This window comes from Lynx canadensis, chromosome D1, assembly GCF_007474595.2.
Source record: "Lynx canadensis isolate LIC74 chromosome D1, mLynCan4.pri.v2, whole genome shotgun sequence".
NCBI classification, from domain to species: domain Eukaryota; kingdom Metazoa; phylum Chordata; class Mammalia; order Carnivora; family Felidae; genus Lynx; species Lynx canadensis.
Genome location: NC_044312.2, coordinates 113,301,276 through 113,321,506, shown reverse-complemented (window position 1 = coordinate 113,321,506; position 20,231 = coordinate 113,301,276). Strand labels below are relative to the sequence as shown.

General features: G+C 64.2%; 1 protein-coding gene across 3 annotated transcripts in view; it reads right to left on the bottom strand.

The window, feature by feature from the left end:
• Positions 1 to 1,640: 1,640 nt before the first annotated feature.
• The window catches only part of NADSYN1 (NAD synthetase 1), a 37,137-nt gene continuing 18,546 nt past the window's right edge, over positions 1,641 to 20,231 (bottom strand). For 2 of the 3 annotated variants that reach the window (XM_030331446.1, XM_030331447.1), the window contains 11 exons: positions 19,447 to 19,571; positions 18,926 to 18,974; positions 18,403 to 18,505; positions 17,836 to 18,004; positions 16,911 to 17,046; positions 15,995 to 16,101; positions 7,458 to 7,589; positions 6,838 to 6,907; positions 3,601 to 3,729; positions 2,945 to 3,121; positions 1,641 to 1,833 (listed from right to left, as the gene is read on the bottom strand). In XM_030331446.1, the coding sequence (XP_030187306.1) occupies positions 1,783 to 1,833; positions 2,945 to 3,121; positions 3,601 to 3,729; positions 6,838 to 6,907; positions 7,458 to 7,589; positions 15,995 to 16,101; positions 16,911 to 17,046; positions 17,836 to 18,004; positions 18,403 to 18,505; positions 18,926 to 18,974; positions 19,447 to 19,571 (1,248 nt within the window). In that variant the 3' untranslated portion in view covers positions 1,641 to 1,782. The other variant, XM_030331448.1, reaches the window with a different exon arrangement.

The following is a 20,231-nucleotide window of genomic DNA, read 5'->3' as shown; positions in this document are numbered from 1 at the left end:
CTGTAACTGGGGCACGCCACCCCGTAACTGCAAGGACACTGTGACTGGGCCCGAGGATGTTCCACGGTGTGCCGTCCCCTCCCCAGGGAGTCAGCAAGGTGCCAGTCCCGCCCGCGACACCTGTGGGGTGACAAGGCCCAAACAAAGGGTGTCACCCTTGGTAGCCGTCCTCTCAGAGGGTGATGCCGTGACGTGAGGGTCCCTGCCTCAGCTGCTGACCCCACGCTCACATCTCCTGGGTCCCATCTGTCCCCACCCCCAGGGGCCAAAAGCGCCCGCTCACCAGCTGTGTCGGAAACTAGCCCCGGGCGAGGGCGACACCCACCGGTGCACGGAGGCCACGTCAGTGCCAAGAACAGCGTTACCGGCAGGTGTTTGTTTCTGGATCCTCCCTGGTGGGGGGAGGATCGAGCTCTCCCCGGAAACAAAACTGCCTCTCTGCTTTAGGAGAGTCACCTTAATGGTGTCTTGTTATCACCAGGCGCTAATCTCTCCCGGTTCTGGGGCCAGGGTGCCGGTTGATGCGAGGGGCTCTCCGCTCATGAGCCGATCACCTGCCGGAGGCCCCGCCTGCTAACGCCATCGCCTTGGGGGCTAGGACTTCAACATACGGATTTAAGGGGACTCAGACATTCAGAGCGGGGTTTGGGTCTCCAAGGCCAAGGCTTCTGGGGAATACCGATCAGATCACGAGCAGTAAACGGCTTTGCCTCGCTGTGTGAAAGGTCGTCTGTATGTTGGCTTACGTCACGAGATAAAGGGCCTCTGGGGGGTGGGGAGGAGTGGCTGTTTTGCTCCTCGGTCTGCAGGGGTCCTGGACTCCAGGCATGGACACCGTCTCACGGTGGCGGCCTTGGGAAAGGGGAGAAATGTGTCACCCCCTCTGCTGGGGCCCACACCTTCAGTGCAGCCTGATTAATATTTAGCGGCCTCGCTGTCACTGTGGGAAGGTGAGGGGAAGGCCCACCACCCACAGGCTTCGTGGGCCCAGAGCCTGTGGCAGCAGCCCAGGAAAGGTCCCCTTAGAAGGAGGTGAGGACAGAGACATCGGAGCCCAGGAGGGGTAGGTACGGGAGGGGCGTGTGCTGTTTGGGACTCTCTCCATTCATTCTTCCTACTTCTGTAACACCTCCTGGTCCTCTGGTGGCGGCGGGGGGGGGGGGGGGGGAGGGGACCCTGGTGCTTTAACTAACTGGTTCAGGGATGGGCACCTGACCCAACTGAGCAAATTTCCTGCTGGATTCAAACATGGGAGCTTGTGAGGCTGGGGCCAAAGCACCCTGATGGGCAGCATGAAGGAAGCCCGCGGAGGCAGAGAGGAGCCGAGCGGGGCAGCGGGGAGGAGAGAACCAAGTTCTAAGGACATGTGCACATCCTGGATCCAGCCAGACCTGAAGCCGTCCCAAGCCCTGCGCTGCTCTGCACGTTAACCAAAAAATTCCTTTTCTTGCTAACCAGTTTCTTTTCCCGGGTGAGGCTTTGGGCAGGGGCAGACCAGCACAGACCCCAAGCTGCCTCTGCCCCCTCCCGGGTGGTGTGGGGCCCCTCCCAGCCAGGCTTCGCTCTGCACCAGGGAGGCTGTGGAACTGAGGGGGGCCCAGGACAGGACCCTCACCCCACAAGGTAACGGACTCAAGTCCCAGAAATCACACGCTCTTTATTTGAGTCTTTTTTAAGGAACCAGAGCAAGATCCCGCCCTCTCGAGGCGTGGAGGGAGACGCTGGCACACCGTTCTGGGCGCACCGTCACCGGCGAGGTGGAAGCCTCGGGGGGGGGGGGCGTCAGTCCACGCCATCCAGGTCCTGACAGCCTCTGCTCTCGAGCCGCAGCACCTAGATGGAGAAGCCACGCGCACGTCCACGGCTGGACGCTCACAACCACGCCATGGAACACGCCGGTTCACACCCAGCTAGGGGGGCCGTTGCGGGACTAGACGAGCAGCTGCGAGGCAGTCCCCACGATGTGCAAAGACGTGGGAAGGGCGCAGAGCACGTGCACTGGGCAAGTCTGGCAGGACGCGCCTCAGCGCATCGCGGGGGTCCCTGCCGGACGAGGACGCCATGGAGAGTTGCATCTGCCCACACGCGTCCTCGGAGGGGTCTACGTTTGCCCGTTACTTGGCTGCATGGCCTCCAAACCCCATTCCTGATCTGGGGGACCCCACCACTGAGCGCCCCCGGGGGAGCCAAGCCCCGCCTCCCCCAACTCCTCGTCTGGAGGCTGGGCTGTCCCCGGCAGGATGCCAGCAGCGTCCCTGCACTCTGCCCGCTAGATGCCAGTGGCACAGAACCCACCCCGGGCACGACAACCAGAAATGTCTGCGGCCAAGGCCCGCTGTCCCTGGGGTGACCCCTCGCCCGCGGCCCGGACGTGCAGTGTGACCCGGGGTCCATCCTGCGGATACGTCATCTGCAGGGGCGCCTGCCTCGGCCACCCGGTACACAGCGTGTCCTTCCAGCCCGCCGCGCTCTCTGGCTCAACGCCGTATCATCACAACATCGTGTTCTGTGCACCCGAGGGCTCCCTGCTGGCCGCCTGTCCCTCCCTCGGGCCGTTACTACCTGTGCCCGAAGTGCCCTTGGCCCTGCTCCCGTGCTTGGCCTTGGAGAGGAGAAGGCGGGAAGGGCCCACACTTGCTTTTACGAATCTTTCCTCACTCTATCAATTAACCAGAAACAGAAAGGAGAGGCACAGTGGTTTCAGAAGGCATGAAACCATCTGGACCCTCGAGTCGTCCGCGAGGGGCGGCGACCGGCCCCAGGTGCCCACGGCTACCCACGCGAGGGACGCAGCACCAGGCACAGCGCCCGCCGACCCGAAACGTACTTGCGCTTCGCGAAGCCGGGGCCGCAAAAAGCGCGGCCGCGAATGTAAAGCGGCAGCGAGCCGGCGTTCCCCCCACAGCCGTGGCTCGCGGAGAAGCCCCTTCGTCGCCCGACGCACCTGGGCCTCTATGCACCGGAACTGCCAGGGCCAGCTGGTGTTGTAGAGAAACGGCCGCAGGTCGAACCTGTTGTCGTCGGGGCTGTAGCTTTCCGCGTGGTACGCGGGTGTGAGCGTGGTCATCTTGTGCCTGTTCATGGAGTACTTGCAGAAAAACCACCTCACCTTGTCAGCCACCTGGTAGGCAAGGAACACGCGGACCCTCGGGCTCGCAAGGCTGCGAAGGCCCGGGGCCCTCAGCCGCGTCATGCCGCAAGGCGCAAGCTGACGGCCCCACGGGACCCCCCCCCCCGCCCCCGGGGGCAGCGGACGCGCGCTGGTGGCCGCACAGCGCGGGTGGCTGAGCTGTAACGTGTCGGCTCCCGACTCTAGCGCCCCCGGACGCGGGGTCAGGAGACCCCGGCAGGGGCCCGGGAAGATACACTGCACGAGGCTTCCAGGCGGTTCCGTGGGAACCACCGCATGAGCCCCGACGGGCCTGACCGCGGGCGGGACAGCGGGCAGGGGCGTCGGGCCCTGCTCAGGTTAAGAGACAACTGGGGGTTGTCAGAGGGCTACCCCTGGAGGCCACGCTGTGCTGACTCACTCCCGCCAAACGGTCCCTGCGCGGGGACCGTCCTGCCGGCTTCCCTCCGTGGGACGTGCCCACGGTGTACCTGCCGCGGGGAACACACGTCTTTCCACAGGCTGACGAGCTTGCAGAACATGCCATAGGGCCCGGTCTTGGCGACCTTCCGGAGTCTGCCGTAGACGGACAGGTCCGCGTACGTCATGCCCATGTCTTCCTGCGGAGGAAGGGGAGAGCACCGCTGGGCCCGCGGCACCGGACGCCCGGGGGAGGGACGTGGCCCCAAAGGCCAGGGGCGGACGCGGGGGCTCGCTCCCCCTCACCGCCAGCGACACAGCGGGCCTTCGGAAGAAAAGGTCCAGACCGGGTTTTGAGGGCTGGGAGGGGCAGGAGAGCGGCCCCGGCTGGAGACCTGTGCGCGTTCTAGGCCCCGGGGGCGGCACACTGGGTGCGTATTTGGGGAAATAGGTCTGTGTAGACGCAACTAAGCGAAGGAGGCCGAGGCGAGATGGCCCCGGACGTGGGGTTGGAACAACGCTCGCGGAGGAAAAGCTGTGTGACGATGAAGGCGGAGGCTGGGGCGGCGCGACACGGCCCGGGAAGCCCTGGAAGCGGGACCAAGAGGCAGGACCGTCCCCCAGAGCCTCTGGGAGGAGCAGGGCTCTGCCGACACCGACGTGGTGCCTCTGTGTAAGCCATCCGCCCGCGGCGCTCGGTCGCGGCGGCCCTGGGGGGTGATGCCAGGACCCACGTCAGGCCCGACACCCCCATGGCCCCAGGGCGCCCCACGAGAGCCAGCCCCACACCGAGGCTCACACAAGCCAGCACTTCTCAGGTCCCCTGACGCTGGCATTTCGTGGCACAGCGGGACAGCCTCCCCTCCGACCGGGGCCCGCAGGACCCGGGACCAGGCCCTCCCTCCTGCTCCCCACTGCCCACCCTGGCCTTCCCTCGGGCCTCAGCTCCAACGTCACCTCCTTGGGGAAGCCTGTCCTGACCCCTTCCGAGGGACACTGCCACCATCGGGTCACGGGGGTCGACGGCAGCACTGGGACCACCGGGGACCATCATGGTTACTTCCCGCTTGTCTGTCCCAGGGACTCACATAAATGGCCACGTCCCGCCAGTTCACCACCAAGTCCCAGTGCTTAGCGGGTCTTTGCCGTGGACTTCTTTTACCGCTCTCTTTGGCGGGAGATGAGTATTTGCTGGCAATGACATTTTAATTCCTTAAGTTCAACCGTAATCATTGGAGACTTTAATTCCTCACTTTCCATAACGTACAAAACTAGACAAAGAAACCACCAAGGAGATGAAAACTTGAACGCTGGAAACCAACTAGACCTAAAAGACATCTCTGGAACATTCTGCCCAACGACCACAGAGCACACGTTCCACGTTCTCCTCGAGGCACATGGAACATTCTCCAGGACAGACCAAATGCCAGGCCAGAAAACTGGCCTCGATGAATTTTAAACCACTGAATTGCCCAAAGTGTGCTCTCCAACCGGAAAGGAAGAGAATTGCACGTTCAGTAACAGAAAGAAACTTTGGAAACTCGCAAATAGGCGGGAATTAAACCACACACTCTCGAGTAAACAGGGGGTGAGAGAAGAAATCATGAGGAAAACTAGGAAATACTTGGAGATGAAAGAAAATGATGTGGCTGGACTTATACAACACAGAAGGACAGCAGTGAGGGAGGAGTTTATAGTCGTAAACACCTACATTCGGAAAGAAAAAGATCTCGGGGCGCCTGGGGCTCAGTTGGTTAAGGGTCCCACTCTTGATCTCGGCTCAGGTCATGATCTCACGGTTTGTGGGATCGAGCCCCACATCGGTCGCACTCTGTGTTGACAGCTCGGAGCCTGCCTGGGATTCTCTGTCTCCCCCTCTCTCTGCTCCTCCCCTGGTCTCTCTCTCAAAATAAATATTTTTTAAGAAAGAAAAGAAGGAAGGAAGGAAGGAAGGAAGGAAGGAAGGAAGGAAGGAAGGAAGGAAGAGAAGGATCTCAAATCAGTGACCTAACCTCCCGCCTTCTGACAACACGCGGGAGGAGGCACACGCCAAGCCTCGAGCACGCGGACAGAGGGGACGTACGGACTGGAGGGGAGACCAGTGAGACTGAGACAGAAAGGCAGTGCGGAAAATCATTCCCGTACACTGGCAATGAGCCACCCAATGATCAAATTAGGAAAACAATTCCATTTACGATAGAATGAGGAAAATAAAATACCTGGAAATAAATTTTTTAACGTTTGTTTTTGAGAGAGACAAGCGTGAGCGAGGGAGGGGCAGAGAGAGGGGGAGACACAGAATCCGAAACAAGCTCCAGGCTCCGAGAGGTCAGCACAGAGCCCGACGCGGGGCTCGAACTCACGGACCGCGAGATCGTGACCTGAGCCGATGTCGGCCGCTGAACCGACTGGGCCCCCAGGCCCACTTACGCTCACACTCTGAGAACAACAAAATGTCGCTGACGGACACGGACGCCCGGGGCAAAGAGGACACCCCCGTTCGAGCCTCAGAAGGCCTAATGTGGTCACGGAGCCAACGGCCACCAAACGCAGCTACGGATTCAACACAACTGCCACAGAAGCCAAGCTGCGGGCGTGGCGGAAAATGACTCAAAGTTCGTACGGAAACTCAAAGGGCCCAGAAGAGCCAGAAATGCGCTGAAGAAGAGGAGCGCCGTCGGAGGACCCACACTTCCCTGGGTCACAGTTCACTGCAAGGCCGGGTGGCACCGGGACAGGGACGGGCGCACACGGCAGAACGGAGCCCGGAAGCACCTCTCCACGCCACGGGCACCGGACAGTCGGTGGGAGAGACGTCCGTCCGTCCGCACGCGCGAGGCTGCAGCCGGGTCCCCTCCGCACCACACGCGGCGAAGTCCGCCAGGTCGCAGACTTGAATACGAGAGCTGAAACCACAAACTCTTGGAAGAAGAGGCAAAGTCGATCTTCGTGACGAAGGCGCCGGCAGCGACAGGAGGAAGAGCGCGGCCCCGACCAGCCCCGACGGCTCGCGGGCCGGCACGGACAGAGGGGTCGGGAGCGCTTCTTTCGAGGTGGCGCCCCCGCCACCCGCAAGGGACCTGCCCCTCTCACCCCTCCTCGTGGGCGTCGGCCTCAAGGAGCCCGAGTCGAACGCACGTCAAAGGCCGGCGGCGGGACCGGCAGCGGGCGCGGGGCTCCCCGGCCAGGAGCCTGGAGATGGGAGAGGGGTCCCCGCGGCACAAAGGAAGCAGCAGAGGTGCCCGGCGGACACGAGGAAGCGGGGACACGGGGAGGGAGCGCGGTGACCGAGCCACCACTGCCACTACCTCGTCCGTCTGGGACACCCGTCCGTCGGCCAAGGGCTCCAGCTCTGCGGTGGCCGGTGCTGCCAGGATGCTGCGGCCGAGACACACAGACGTCAGTCCTGACGGCTGCCTGGGCGCTCGTGAGCCCCGCGGGAAAACCCCGCACCGGCCGTCCCCGGTGCCCCGGCCAGTCCCCGGCAACGCCCCCCCCCCACCCCCACCCTCGTCACATGAGCACGGCCGGGCCGGGGCTGGCGGTGCTGGGCTTCCCCAGGGAGACGGGTGTGGATGCCGGGGGGGGGGGGGGGCTCCACGCCCCGAGGCGGGAGCAGACGGCGGGAGCCCCCACACGGGGCTGCTCCGCTGAGCGCCCTGCACGTGGGGACGGGTCATGCTTTCTTGTGGGGCAGGCCTGGGCGCCGCGGGGTGCCCGGGAGCATCTAGCCGCCGGGATCCCCAGAACGGTCCCCAGGTGCCGCCCCACGGCCAGGGGGTCTGGGGGAGCCCCCGCCCGAAGGCGCCGGCCTGGCCGCGGGACCCCAGGTGCCCACTGAGGGCAGGGCTGTGGTGGTCAGGCGGCAGGGAGGCGTGGGAGGGGGCTGTGCCAGGCGCGGAGGGCCCGTCTGGAGGGTGGCACTCACCCCTCCAGGGCGGGGAGCTGGAAGTGCTCGAGGCAGAAGTGGACGAAGGCCCTGAGGTCCGTCTTGCTGATGCCGCCTATGGGGTTGATGTCTGCGCTGGAGCAGTCGTACTTGGTCAGGTAGCCGAGGAGGCTGCGGGGACAGAGCACACGGCGTCCACGCGGCTGAGCCGAGGCGCCGTGCGGCCCGCCTGGGGTCCGGTCCCGGGCGAACACGCCCGGAGCCAGAGCTCGGCGGGCTGGAGGGTCTCGGAGGAGGGTGGCCTGCTGCAGCGGTCGGTCCACAAAGGGCGGAGGCGGCAGGCGACCGGGGGAGGCACTCGAGCCGCCCGGGAAGGCGTCGGGGCCAGGAGACCGATTCGGGAATGGCCAGCATCCAGCCGGGAGGAGCGCGTCTGGAGGGCGGGGCCGGGGCCGGCGGGACGTGGGACCGAGGGGTGAGGTCCTTAGGAGGGAGGGCCCCCTCCACAGCTGTCAGCACCCCTCCCAGATACCCCTGCGGCGGGCAGAAGACGGCCCCCAGTCACCCCGTCCTATACCCAGAACCCGAGAACGCGTGACGCGTGGGCAAAAAGGACTTCGCACAATTGAGTCGAGGCCCCTGAGGCGAGATGGTGGCGGTGTTTTCGAGAGAGGGCGAGCGAGCGGGTGCATGTGAGGGGGGAGGAGCAGAGAGAGAGACAGGGACAGAGGGGATCCCAACCGGGCCCCACTCTGTGCCATCACAGGGCCTGACGTGGGGCTCGATCCCACAAAGCGGGAGACCCTGATCTGAGCTGAGATCCAGGGTCGGATGCTTAACCGAAGGGGCCCCCCGGCGCCCCTCGCGGGGAGGTTTTGACCTGGATTACCAGGTGGGCCCTGAACGAAGTCACGAACGGTGCTGAGTGGTGTAGGAGGGAGGCAGGGGCCAGAGCCAGGGGGCCGCGAGCAGAGGGGGAAAGACGCAGGGAGGCTGCCCGCTGGCTTTGCTGGGGGGTGGGGGGCGGGGGGGAGGGGGGAGCGAGCCAAGCAGCTGGGCGCCTCCGGGAGCTGGAGACAGCAGGGAAGGGATTCTCCCGCCAGCCTCCAGGGGGAACCAGCCCTCCCCACAACCCGAGGCCTGTGCAGCACGCTGTCGTCGAGAGTCCGCCGTCACGGCGGCCGCGGGACACCCTCCCTCCACTGTGTTCTCTCGCCTGCCCTCTGGACGGTGGCAGGTGTCCGCTGGCTCCCCAGGCCCACCCCCCCCCCACAAGGCCATTCCTCGCCCTGCCCCTCGCGCCTGAACCTCCTGGTCGTGGCCTCTGAGGGTCCCGCCCCTGCCGGTGTCGCCAGGCACACACGGCAATGCTCCCAAGCACACGCTCAACACCAGCACAAGGACACCCTTCCCCCACCCCGTCCGTCCTCCCCCTGGTCCTGCCGTCCTCCCCCTGGTCCTGCTGTCTTCCCCCTGGTCCTGTCTGTCCTCCCCTTGGTCCTGCCAGCCTCCCCCTGGTCTTGTCGTCCTCTCCCTGGTCCTGCCGTCTTCCCCTTGGTCCTGTCTGTCCTCCCCCTGGTCCTGGCGTCCTCCCCCTGGTCTTGTCGTCCTCCCCCTGGTCCTGCCGTCTTCCCCTTGGTCCTGTCTGTCCTCCCCCTGGTCCTGGCGTCCTCCCCCTGCCCGTCCTCCCCCTGGTCCTGCCGTCTTCCCCCTGGTCCTGTCTGTCCTCCCCCTGGTCCTGTCCATCTTTCCCCTGGTCCTGTCTATCCTCCCCCTGGTCCTGTCCGTCCTCCCCCTGGTCCTGTCCATCTTTCCCCTGGTCCTGTCTATCCTCCCCCTGGTCCTGCCGTCTTCCCCTTGGTCCTGTCTGTCCCCCCCTGGCCCTGCCGTCCTCCCCCTGGTCCTGTCTGTCCTTCCCCTGGTCCTGTCCATCTTTCCCCTGGTCCTGTCCATCCTCCCCCTGGTCCTGTCTGTCCTCCCCCTGGTCCTGCCGTCCTCCCCCTGGTCCTGTCGTCCTCCCCCTGGTCCTGCCAGCCTCCCCCTGGTCCTGCTGTCTTCCCCCTGGTCCTGTCTGTCCTCCCCCTGGTCCTGCCATCTTCCCCCTGGTCCTGTCTGTCCTCCCCCTGTCCGTCCTCCCCTTGGTCCTGCCGTGCTCCCCCTGGTCCTGTCATCCTCCCCCTGGTCCTGCCGTCCTCCCCCGTCCGTCCTCCCCCTGGTCCTGCCGGCCTCCCCCTGGTCCTGTCTGTCCTCCGCCTGGTCCTGCCGTCGTCCCCCTGTCCGTCCTCCCCCTGGTCCTGCTGTCCTCCCCCTGGTCCTGTCTGTCCTCCCCCTCGTCCTGTCCATCCTCCCCCCTGGTCCTGTCCGTCCTCCCCCTGGTCCTGTCCGTCCTCCCCCCTGGTCCTGCCCGTCCTCCCCCCTGGTCCTGCCGTCCTCCCCCTGGTCCTGTCTGTCCTCCCCCTGGTCCTGCCGGCCTCCCCCTGGTCCTGTCTGTCCTCCCCCTGGTCCTGCCCGTCCTCCCCCCTGGTCCTGCCCGTCCTCCCCCTGCCCGTCCTCCCCAGTCCCGGGAGCACTTGGCCCCTCCAGCTTCCACCCACACAAGTGACCTTCTCCTGCTGTTCAGCTTCTCCTGACTCCTACCAAGGAGCGAGGCCCCCAGGGCACCAGAGAGGGACGTTAAGTCCCTGGTGCTGCCCTGGGCGGGGTCCCTTCCCTGCACCCCAGAGGTCCCTCTTACTGTGTGCCTCCCCAGGGCCGAGGACCCCAGGGCAGCCCAGGGCTGATGCCTCCAGGGCCGGGACAGTGAGGCCCCCGGCACTTTCGTCAACTCCAGCAGCCGACCCCTTCTGCTCCCATGAGCGTAAGCAAAGCCCAAAGTCCCCCACCTTCCCGCCCTCTCTTGGCCCATGTCCCCGTGCCCCGCAAACCGAAACCCTCGGGGCCACGTCCACTGCCCGCCGCTCCCTCTCGAGCCTTCACCGCCAGGTTCCGGCCCGGGCCCCTCCAGAAGCCGCCCCGGCCCTGCAGCCGGCCCCGGGGCCCCCCACGCCTGGTCAACAACCCCATCAGCCCCCGAACGGCCTCTCTGCCTGGCTCTGGGTGCCCCTTCCTCTCCCGCCAGCTGGCTCCTCCTCTTGGGTGGGACCCCCTGATCGGCAGCCCCCTCGCATCGGAACCTGGGGGACCCCGGACCCACTCCTCCTCTGTCAACATTCAGTCCCACGGTGGCCCAGCTGGTCTCGTGGCTTTGAAGGCATTTCACCATCTGCACACTCCCCGGGGCAGGGGTGCGCTTCACCCCTGGGTTTCTCCAGAATCCCGTGTTAACTGCCCAGCACACACCTCCACACGGCTGTCCATAAAGCCGCATTTCCGACACTGGGCCTCGACCTTCCCACCCGGTTCTGCACCTGGACATCTGACCACACACACGCCCATCCCTTCAGCTGCTGGGTCGGCCTGGGCACCGCACCTGACCTGGTCCACCAGCAAAGCCCGTCGGTCCTCCCCCTGATGGCAAGACAACCAGGGGCCAAGCCCGCTCGCCGTCCCCCAGCCCCACCCCGCCAGGCCGCCCTGCCAGGCGTGAGCTGCATGGGTGGGAGGAAGCGGACCGCGGACCCGCTGCACCGGTTGAAAAACCCTGCAGGGTCGTCCCACCTCGTTTAGGGAAAGGAAAAGTCCCTACAACCTGCGTGCCCCCCAGCGCACTCCCCGACTAGACCCCACGCAGAGACCGGCCACGGGGGAACGGGGACCAGCCGCCTCACCTCCCGCAGCAGAAGGAGGTTTGAGTCACACGGCTTCCCACCTACTCTGGCCGTGGCAGGTGGTGGCGAGACCCCCACCCAGGGAAGCGGGGACCTACAGACGCGGGGGAGGGGCCGGTGGCACGCCCCCTTGTGGAGCCTTCTGGACTCACCGGCCCCTCCAGGACGGGCCACCCTCTCTGCAAGGCTGTCCTTACCGCCTCTGGCGGCTCCTAGAGCCCTCCTCTGCGCTCATCGCTGACCTCTGACCCGCCCCTGGCCATTCACGGCCCCGACCGGGCCCCAGCCTCCTGCTGTCGGTGACGGCGCCCCCAGACCTCAGAGCCTCCTGTCCGTCAGGCTCTGCGCACACACGTGTGAGCACAGCCGTCTCGGAAAGGCCTGCTTATGGGGCGGGTGCTCGGCCGGCACCAGGGATCTGGGGTGCTCCCGCCATTCCCTACTGGAAACCGTGGCCGCGGTTTCTAAATTCCTGGTTCAAACACCGCTTTATGCTGAGCACTGCTCTCCTTCCGGGAGCCGAGGCTTGGTCCGCGCCAGGCAGAGGGTGGCCGTGTGACCGGCCCTCAGCGCCAACGCTGGGCGCGGGGTCTCTGACAAGCTTCACTGGCGGTGGGTGCTGCCCACGTGCCGTCACGTGTGTTGCTGGGGGTCGGTTGGGGGGGGTCCACTGGGAGAGGATTCTGGAAGCCGGGGCCTGGTTTCCTCCATCCTCCGGCTGCAGTCGACCGCAGCCCCGGGTCCGCCCGACACGGAGTCCCGTCTGCCAGCGGATCGCGGGACAGGGACCGCAGCTCGCTTCCGCAGCCTCCGCCTCCCCTTGCCGCTTCTCGGCTCCCCTGCCCCCCTCTCCCTGCCGGGCTCGCTTGGCTCCCTGCTCCACACACGTGCGTGCGCAGCGGCACGACCCCGCCTCCAGGGCGTCCCCGGTGCCGGGCCGCCCGCCTCGTCCCCGACCCGTCCCGCTCGTCACCAGCTCCCCTCACGCACCCAATGCCCGCTGTGCGTCGTCACTCGGCCCGGTGACTCCGCTTCGTGCTTCACCGAGGACGGTCACGGCCCCGACCCCACGCCACCCAGGCCCGCGTCTGTGCCGTGCACTCTGCTGGACACACTAGCTGGGCTCCCGATAAAGCCCACCTCTCGCTTCGCCACCTGCTCTCACCTCCTCGGGACACCGGGACAGCTCCCCAGCCGCGTCCCCCCTCCTGCGTCAGCAACACTGTTCCTCCCCGCCACACCTCTCTCGTCAGCTCTTGAGGAAACACCTTCCTTCTCGCCCCACTGGTCTTGCCAGCTACCACCCTGTCCCTCCCCTCTCCTGTGGTGCGCACTTCTGGAAAGAACGGACTCCTGGTCCCTCATCCACTGCCCACTCTCCTCCAACCTGCCCCAGCTGGGATCCCGGCACCTCCTTCAGACAAGACAGGGCTTTTCAGGGAGACAACGACCACCCTCTGTCCCGGGGGGCTCTCACCACAGGACGTTTGCACACACCGTTATCTGGGCTACATCGCCTCTCCTGGCTCCTGAGGCCTTTGGAAGCCAACTTCTCAGACAGGCCTTCCCTGGCCACCCCAGTAACAACCTCAACTCCCAAACTCTCCCTCTGCCTGCCCTGGTTTTTCTCTGTAGACTTTCCCCACCCTACGTACACGATTAAGTGTTGTTATCACCCGTCTCCTTCCACTAGAGTAAAACCACAGTTACTTTTCTGTTGTGTTCACAGCACCAAGAATGCCCAACACGTGGCGGACGTTCAACATCCCTTGAGGAACAAGCACACCGGAATGCGACAGACCTGAAGTTAGCTTAGAAGCAGTTAAGACACAGAATCAGAAACCACTTTGAAAAAGAACCAGCATGACAGAGGGGACAGACCTGACGCTCTACCCTGGGATGCAGGCAACGGGGAGATCGTAGACGGGGACGCTGCATGGGAAAGTCGGCCCCACAAGTACAAGAAACACACACAATGGAAGAAACACCGTTGGCAGTAAAATACGAGAAAAGTTCCTGTAGCTGTAGACAGACTTCCAAATACCTCCCGGAAAGGGTCTGGCAGCGAAATGTGATGGGAAGAGACGAACACGAGAACCAGCTGTCAGACAGAAGTGTTTATTTTCTAAACTGACATCCAGGAACATGTAACACCCAGAAACACACTCCTACCCTGGAAAAAATTGTTATTTTCTGCTAAAACACGAAATGCGATGGACAAGAGTTGTGACAGGGAAAACGGTACAACGATACAATTACATAATAGATCACACTCTTCTTCAGAAGCAAACAAAACAGAACACACCCATGTTGTCAACTACTCAGGCTCCGAATACGCACTAGCTGTCACATCCGTCCTGAGACATCATTTCCTTACAAAAGCACCGAAGGCAGCAGAAAAGCGACGAAAATCGACAAAATGTTCACAGGAATGGCGAGAATTTTCACCAGCCGTAGGGTGCTAACTCTAAATTGTCATAATTAGGAAGCAGGATCCAAAAGCCCAATGTAATGTTTAACAGAAAACACACTTGAAGACAAGCAAGGATGTAGAAAGATTAAGACACTCATGCCACGGATAGAAAAACGGATGGATGGATGGATGGAATGATGGATGGGTGAATGGATATATGCATGTATGTATGCATGGATGGATAGGTGGATAGATGGATGGGTGAATGGACGTACGTATGGATAGATGGATGGACACATGGATGGATGGATGGATGAGTGGATGGATAGGTGGGTAGACGGATAGATGGGTGAGTGGATGGATGGATGGATAGATAGATGGGTGGGCAGGTGGGTGAGTGGACAGATGGATGGATGGATAGGCAGACAGACGGATGGGTGAATGGATGTACATATGGATAGGTGGATGGATGGACAGATGAGTGAGTGGATGGATGGGTGGGTAGACGGACAGCAGGTGAGTGGATGGATGGAGGGACATATGGATGGATGGATGGATGGATGGATGGATGGGTGGACAGATAGATGGATAGATGGATGGGTGGATAGGCAGATAGATGGATGGGTAAATGGATGCACGTATGGATAGATGGATGGACACATGGGTAGATGGACGGATGAGTGGATGGATGGGTGGGTAGACGGATGGGTGGGTGAGTGGATGGATGGATGGATGGATGGGTGGGCGGGTGGGTGAGTGGACAGATGGATCGGTGGATAGGCGGACAGACGGATGGGTGAATGGATGTACATATGGATAGGTGGATGGATGGACAGATGAGTGAGTGGATGGATGGGTGGGTAGACGGACAGCAGGTGAGTGGATGGATGGAGGGACATATGGATGGATGGATGGATGGATGGATGGATGGACAGATGGATAGATGGATGGGTGGATAGGCAGATAGATGGATGGGTAAATGGATGCACGTATGGATAGATGGAAGGACACATGGGTGGATGGACAGATGAGTGGATGGATGGGTGGGTAGACGGATGGGTGGGTGAGTGGATGGATGGATGGATGGATGGGTGGGCGGGTGGGTGAGTGGACAGATGGATGGGTGGATAGGCGGACAGACGGATGGGTGAATGGATGTACATATGGATAGGTGGATGGATGGACGGATGAGTAAGTGGATGGATGGGTGGGTAGACGGATGGCGGGTGAGTGGATGGATGGACACATGGATGGATGGATGGGTGGGTGGACAGATAGATGGATAGATGGATGGGTGGATAGGCGGATGGGTGGGTGAGTGGATGGATGGATGGATGGATGGATGAGTGAGTAGATGGATGGGTGGGTAGACGGACAGCAGGTGAGTGGATGGATGGGGGGACACATGGATTGATGGATGGATGGATGGATGGATGGGTGGATGGGTGGGTAGATGGATGGGCGGTGAGTGGATGGATGGGTGGGTAGAGGGATGGGCGGGTGAGTGGATGGATGGATGGATGGATGGGTGGGTGGGTGGACAGACAGATGGACAGGTGGATAGGTGGATAGATGGATGGGTGAACGGGTGTACGTGTGGACAGATGGAAGGACACATGGATGGATGGACGGATGAGTGAGTGGATAGATGGGTGGGCAGACGGATGGGCGGGTGAGTGGATGGATGGGTGGACAGACGGACGGGTTGGTGGATGGGTGGACAAACGGGTGGAAAGACTGATGCATGGATGATCAGATGAATAAATGACAGACAAGGTTCTTGAACCCCTTCCGTTAACAAGGAGCAAGTGAGAACACCCGAGAGAGGCGGGGATGGAAGCTGGAGAAGGAGCACTCCCAGCCTCCGCCGCTCACCCTGAAGGTCAGCTGAAATGTACCTGGAGAACAGGAGGCTCCGAGTTCTCCTCACCAGCAAAGACCACGGAAAGTATTTCCAGCCCACGTCAGAGACGGGGTCTCTGGCTGGGAGTGAACACTGGACGCAGAGCAAGGGTGGAAGATGTGGTGGGACTGCCCGGGGCGGGGGGGGGGGGGGGGGGGAAAGCGAGCGGGGTGGGGTGGGAGGGGTGACAGATTCCAGACCCGGCACCACGGAAGAGCCCAAGCCAGGCGGAGCTGGCCCGAGCGGGAACGGTGGCGGGGAGCCAGAGGGAGACAGTGTCGACCCGTCTCCATACCAGAGTCATCGTGAAGTTCAGAAGTGATGACGTCCTGGGGGTGCCAGACATGCCCTGAGCCGCGGGGTAACGTGACCCCCCCCCCCCCGCCACCGTGTGTCTCACAGATGCGGTGAGAACTGGAGGGAGCCTGGACATACCGCCTTGGGGAGCACTCACCCTCAGAGACCTGGGTGCTCGGGAGTCGGGCACACGCACCTCTCATCCACGTTGGCCGATCCGAGCACCAGCAGTCCACCGCGAGCGCCCCGGGCCCAGAGGCTCAGCTGAGCAAACAGATAGGCCACGACCATCCGTATCCGAGCCTGGGTGACACAGCGGGAAATGTCACCCCGTGCCGGGCATGGGGCACACACACACTGGCACCCTGCTCCCCGTGCAGCTCCAAAGAAAGAGTCCAAGTAACACGAGAGCTTTCCAGCGTCCAGAGGAAACAGGGTCCTGCGATAATTGTGTGCACCGAGCGGCCCCCGGATCAAAGACGGAAGGACCCGGAGCTGGGGTGCGGAGGGAGCTTCGGTGGCAGGATGGGGCTGCAAAGAACTCTCGGCCACTCGTTCCACCCCCTTCACAGCTGGCTTTGCTGGAGGAGGGAAAGCCACCGTGGCCACAAGAAAAGGGACAGAGATGTGACAGAGCCCAGTGGCTGGAGCCCAGGGTCCCTCTCTCCCTCCACCCACCGGCCAGGGCCCGGCTCCCCTGCGACAGCCCGATCCCTGAAGATGCAGGAACCTTACATGCACACTCACGCACACGCACGTGCACACACCCCACCCTCACGCTAACACACGCCCCCGTGCCCCCTTACGCTCACGTGTGTGCACGCACACCCCCCCCACGTTCACTAACACACTCTCATACCCGCACACACACACTCACATCCCCTCACGTATTTTCACACACCCACGCCTGTGCCCACACGCCTCCCCCCCCCGCCCGCTAACACACGCCGTCGTGCTCTCACAGGTGCACCAGCACGTGCACTGAGACGCACACACGTGCATGCACCCGTGCCACCGTCGCAGACACCCACAGCCGGTCGCTCTCGCAGATGCGCGCACCCCCCCGGCCTCCCCCGCGAGGCCCCGTGACGCCGGCCCGGCTGGGGGCGCACCTGCACGTTCTGTAGCGCGAGGTTTTCCCGGCGGCTTCCTCCGTGAACCGCGAACAGGGGCCTCTTCCCCGTCACCAGGCTGAAGATGCCCACGACGGCCTTGACCGCGGGGTCGATGTCAAGACCGATGTGGTGGCTGTGAGGGGAAAGGGCAGGTGTGCGCAGGGCCGGGGCACCCGGCGCGTCCACGTGCGGCGCGGCCACCACCCCTGTCGAGCTCAGGACTCCCCCCCCCGGCCCCCCCGGGGAGCCCTGTGTCCGGACGTGCCACGGAGATGCCCACGGTACGTGGTGCTGTGGCTGGGCTGTTTCCCTGGGCACCACGTTCTCGGGGGTCCTTCCGAGGTAGCGGGTGTCAGAAGCCCCTTCCTTTCTGAGGCCGAGCGACGTCCTGCCGTGGGCACGGACCGCATCTGCTCACTGCCTCGTGTGCCGAGGGACACCGGGGCACGGACCGCATCTGCTCACTGCCTCGTGTGCCGAGGGACACCGGGCCACTCCTACGTTCTGGCTGCCGTGCTCGACGCTGCCGTGGACACGGGGGCAAAACGCCTGAGTCCCCGCTCTCAGTTCCTCCGGGGACGCGCCCAGGAGCACTGCTGGGTGGGGGCCGGTTTGGGCTGAGAACAGAGGACTCTGAAAGGACCGAGTCTCCCTGACCGGAGAGATGCCCTCCCCGACCCTGCTCCGGCCCAGGGAAGAGGGGGGCGGGCCCTCACAGCGCCAGCCCACTCCCCAGAGCCGCGAGTGGGGTCCCGGGCTCCCACACCGGGCGGCACATCAGCCCCGGCGGCCGGTGTCTGGGATGCCGGGGGGGGGGGGGGGGGGGCGGGGACGGAGGCGTGGGAATCCGACGCGGCTACGGGGGGCGGGGGGAACAGACACGGTTTCCCTAAAACCGGGCTCGCGCCAGCGGCCCCTCTACCTGCCGATCTGCCGGGCCAGCTCCGCGGCTCTGTCACGTGTCTCCCGGGAGGAGTTCTCGCTGGCCATGTAGCAGGTCGTCAGCACGCGCCCGCAGAGCTCTCGGGGGCCCCGGGGCGTGTAGTCGAGCTGGTCCACGATGGTCCGGACGTCGGCCAGCACTTCCTGATCTGAGAACCCGCAGACAGCAGGCGGTGCTCAGGGCCCAGACCCTCTCCTCCGCCCCGGGGGCCGTCCCCTCCTACGCAGCAACCCCCTCGCTCCTCTGGCGCGCACGCCACGGGGATGTCTGACACAGAGCGCGTGGGGGAGGCTTTCGACCCGGGTTTGCCCGACCCCGAGGCCGTCCGTGTTCCTCCCTCCAGGCCACGCTTCGGGCACACGGCCACGGCCGCCCTGGCCCAGAGCCCCGGGAAGGGGCTTCACTGGCCTGCTGTCCCCAGGTCCTGTTGCCACATCTGAGCACATCGGCGGAGCCTCCCTCGCCCTTGACGGCCGGGACCCGGGGTTCCCCTCACCCCGTCCTCTGAGCCCCGGAGCCTCGCTCAGACCAACGGACGCCACCTACTTCCGTTATTCACGGCCTCGCAGACTTGGCGGCACATGGAGTAGACGAGGCAGGCGGTGGCCGTGCTGTCCACGCCACCACTCAGGGGCAGGAAGAAGCCGGCCTGGAACGGGTCAACCAGAGGCGGGTGTGGGCAGGGCCTCGGAGAAGCGACGCGCCCAAACCTCAGCCCAGCTCCACCTGCAAACCCTGACGGGCACCCACAGCGCTCTCGCCGTGGGCCGCGCGTTCCGGATGGATTATTCTAGAGGGAAAACAGACCTCGCGCTGCGATGAGCATCTAGGACTAAACCCCGGTAAGTTACAGACGTCACGACACAGAACCAGTGGGACGTGTATTCCGTTCCCTCTGGACGTCATCAGACGGGACCCCAAAGGCGGAGCCAAACCCCCGGGGGGGGCGCTCTGGCGTCTGGCTAACGTGGATTAAGCTCCTGACCGAGGCGGAGCGAAGCAGGGCTCGCGTCGGGGGGAAAAACCCACCAGCCCGCCACAGAAGCGAACAAAACACTGGCAATCTTACCTGCTGGCTGCGTCTTAAGAAATCCCAGAGCCAGCAGGCGGGTCCAAGGCTGCAGAAGAATGCGAAGCGTTAGGGCCGGGGGCTGCGGACCCGTCGGCAATCTACCCGGGGGCAGCTGGCGAGGCGGGAGCGGGGCCAGGGAGAACGGCCAGCAGCGGCTGGGCCCAGCGCCTCGTGAGAATTAGTGCCCTCTTGTCCCCAGACAGCCCTGGGAGAGGGGGGATGCCTTTGGCTCGTTTTAAAACAGGAAAACCGAGACGCAAAAGCAAAGGGCAGGGCTAGTGTGCCCAAAGCCCCCCGCACGAGGGAGCGACAGGGCCGGGAGGGGGAGGGGAAGCCAGGCCGTCCGGCTGCGGCATCGGCGCCCTCGACCCCGAAGCAGCGCGGCCTCCTCCTAACCAAGCAGCCGCCCCGGGCAGGCGGTGAGGCCCAGCCGTCCGCACTGGCTCGGGCCCCTGCAGCGGGCGAGGGTAGGGGCCGCGGGGACAGCACGACCCCTCCGCGTGCTCTCGGGCGGCCACCTGATCTCCTCGGCGGGACTGTGGTACTTCCACTCGAGGGGCTCGGACAGAGGCTCCAGCAGGTCCTCGCGGGACGAGAGGGCGAAGTCCACCTTCACTCGGGGGTAGGGGTTCGCCTTGCTGGCCTGCCGACGGAGATTCACGACAGTGATGCCCCCCACCGCCACGCCCTCACAGGCCGCTAGGGCCGGCCGAGGGACAGACTGTCAGCCAGCGGGAAGGCACGTCAAGCCCACAGCGGTAGCCCCAGCCCCGCGGGGCGGCTGGAGCCAGAGACGGGCAGTGGCAGGCTCGGAAGCCTCGTGCGCTGAGGTGGCCCCTCTGGGGATTAAAGCAGAGTGACCGTGCAGCCCGGCGGCCGCGCTCCTAGGCGCACACCCGGGGGAAGCGGGAAGAACGCCCGCGCAAAAACTCGCACGCACGTCGACAGAGCGAACTCCTCACAGACCCGGCGTGGGGACGATCTGAGTGTCCTCGGCGGATGGACGGTCACAGTGTCGTCCCGCCCAGGAAGAGGCATGAAGCCCGGACACCCGCCACAACGCGGATGGGCCCCGCAGACGGCCTGCTCAGGGACAGAAGCCGCACGAAGGCCCTCACGTTCATGGTTTCATCTCCGTGAAACGCCCACAGTGGGCGGGTGGGGGGCCCGGGCTGGGGGCGGGATGCGGAGTGGAGGTGGGCGGGCACGGGAAAGTCTCCTTGGGGTGAGGAGGTCCCCCGCTGCCAGGACACCGACGGGGCGATGGCTGTGCGGCCCCGTGAGCGTGCTACATCCCCCGAAT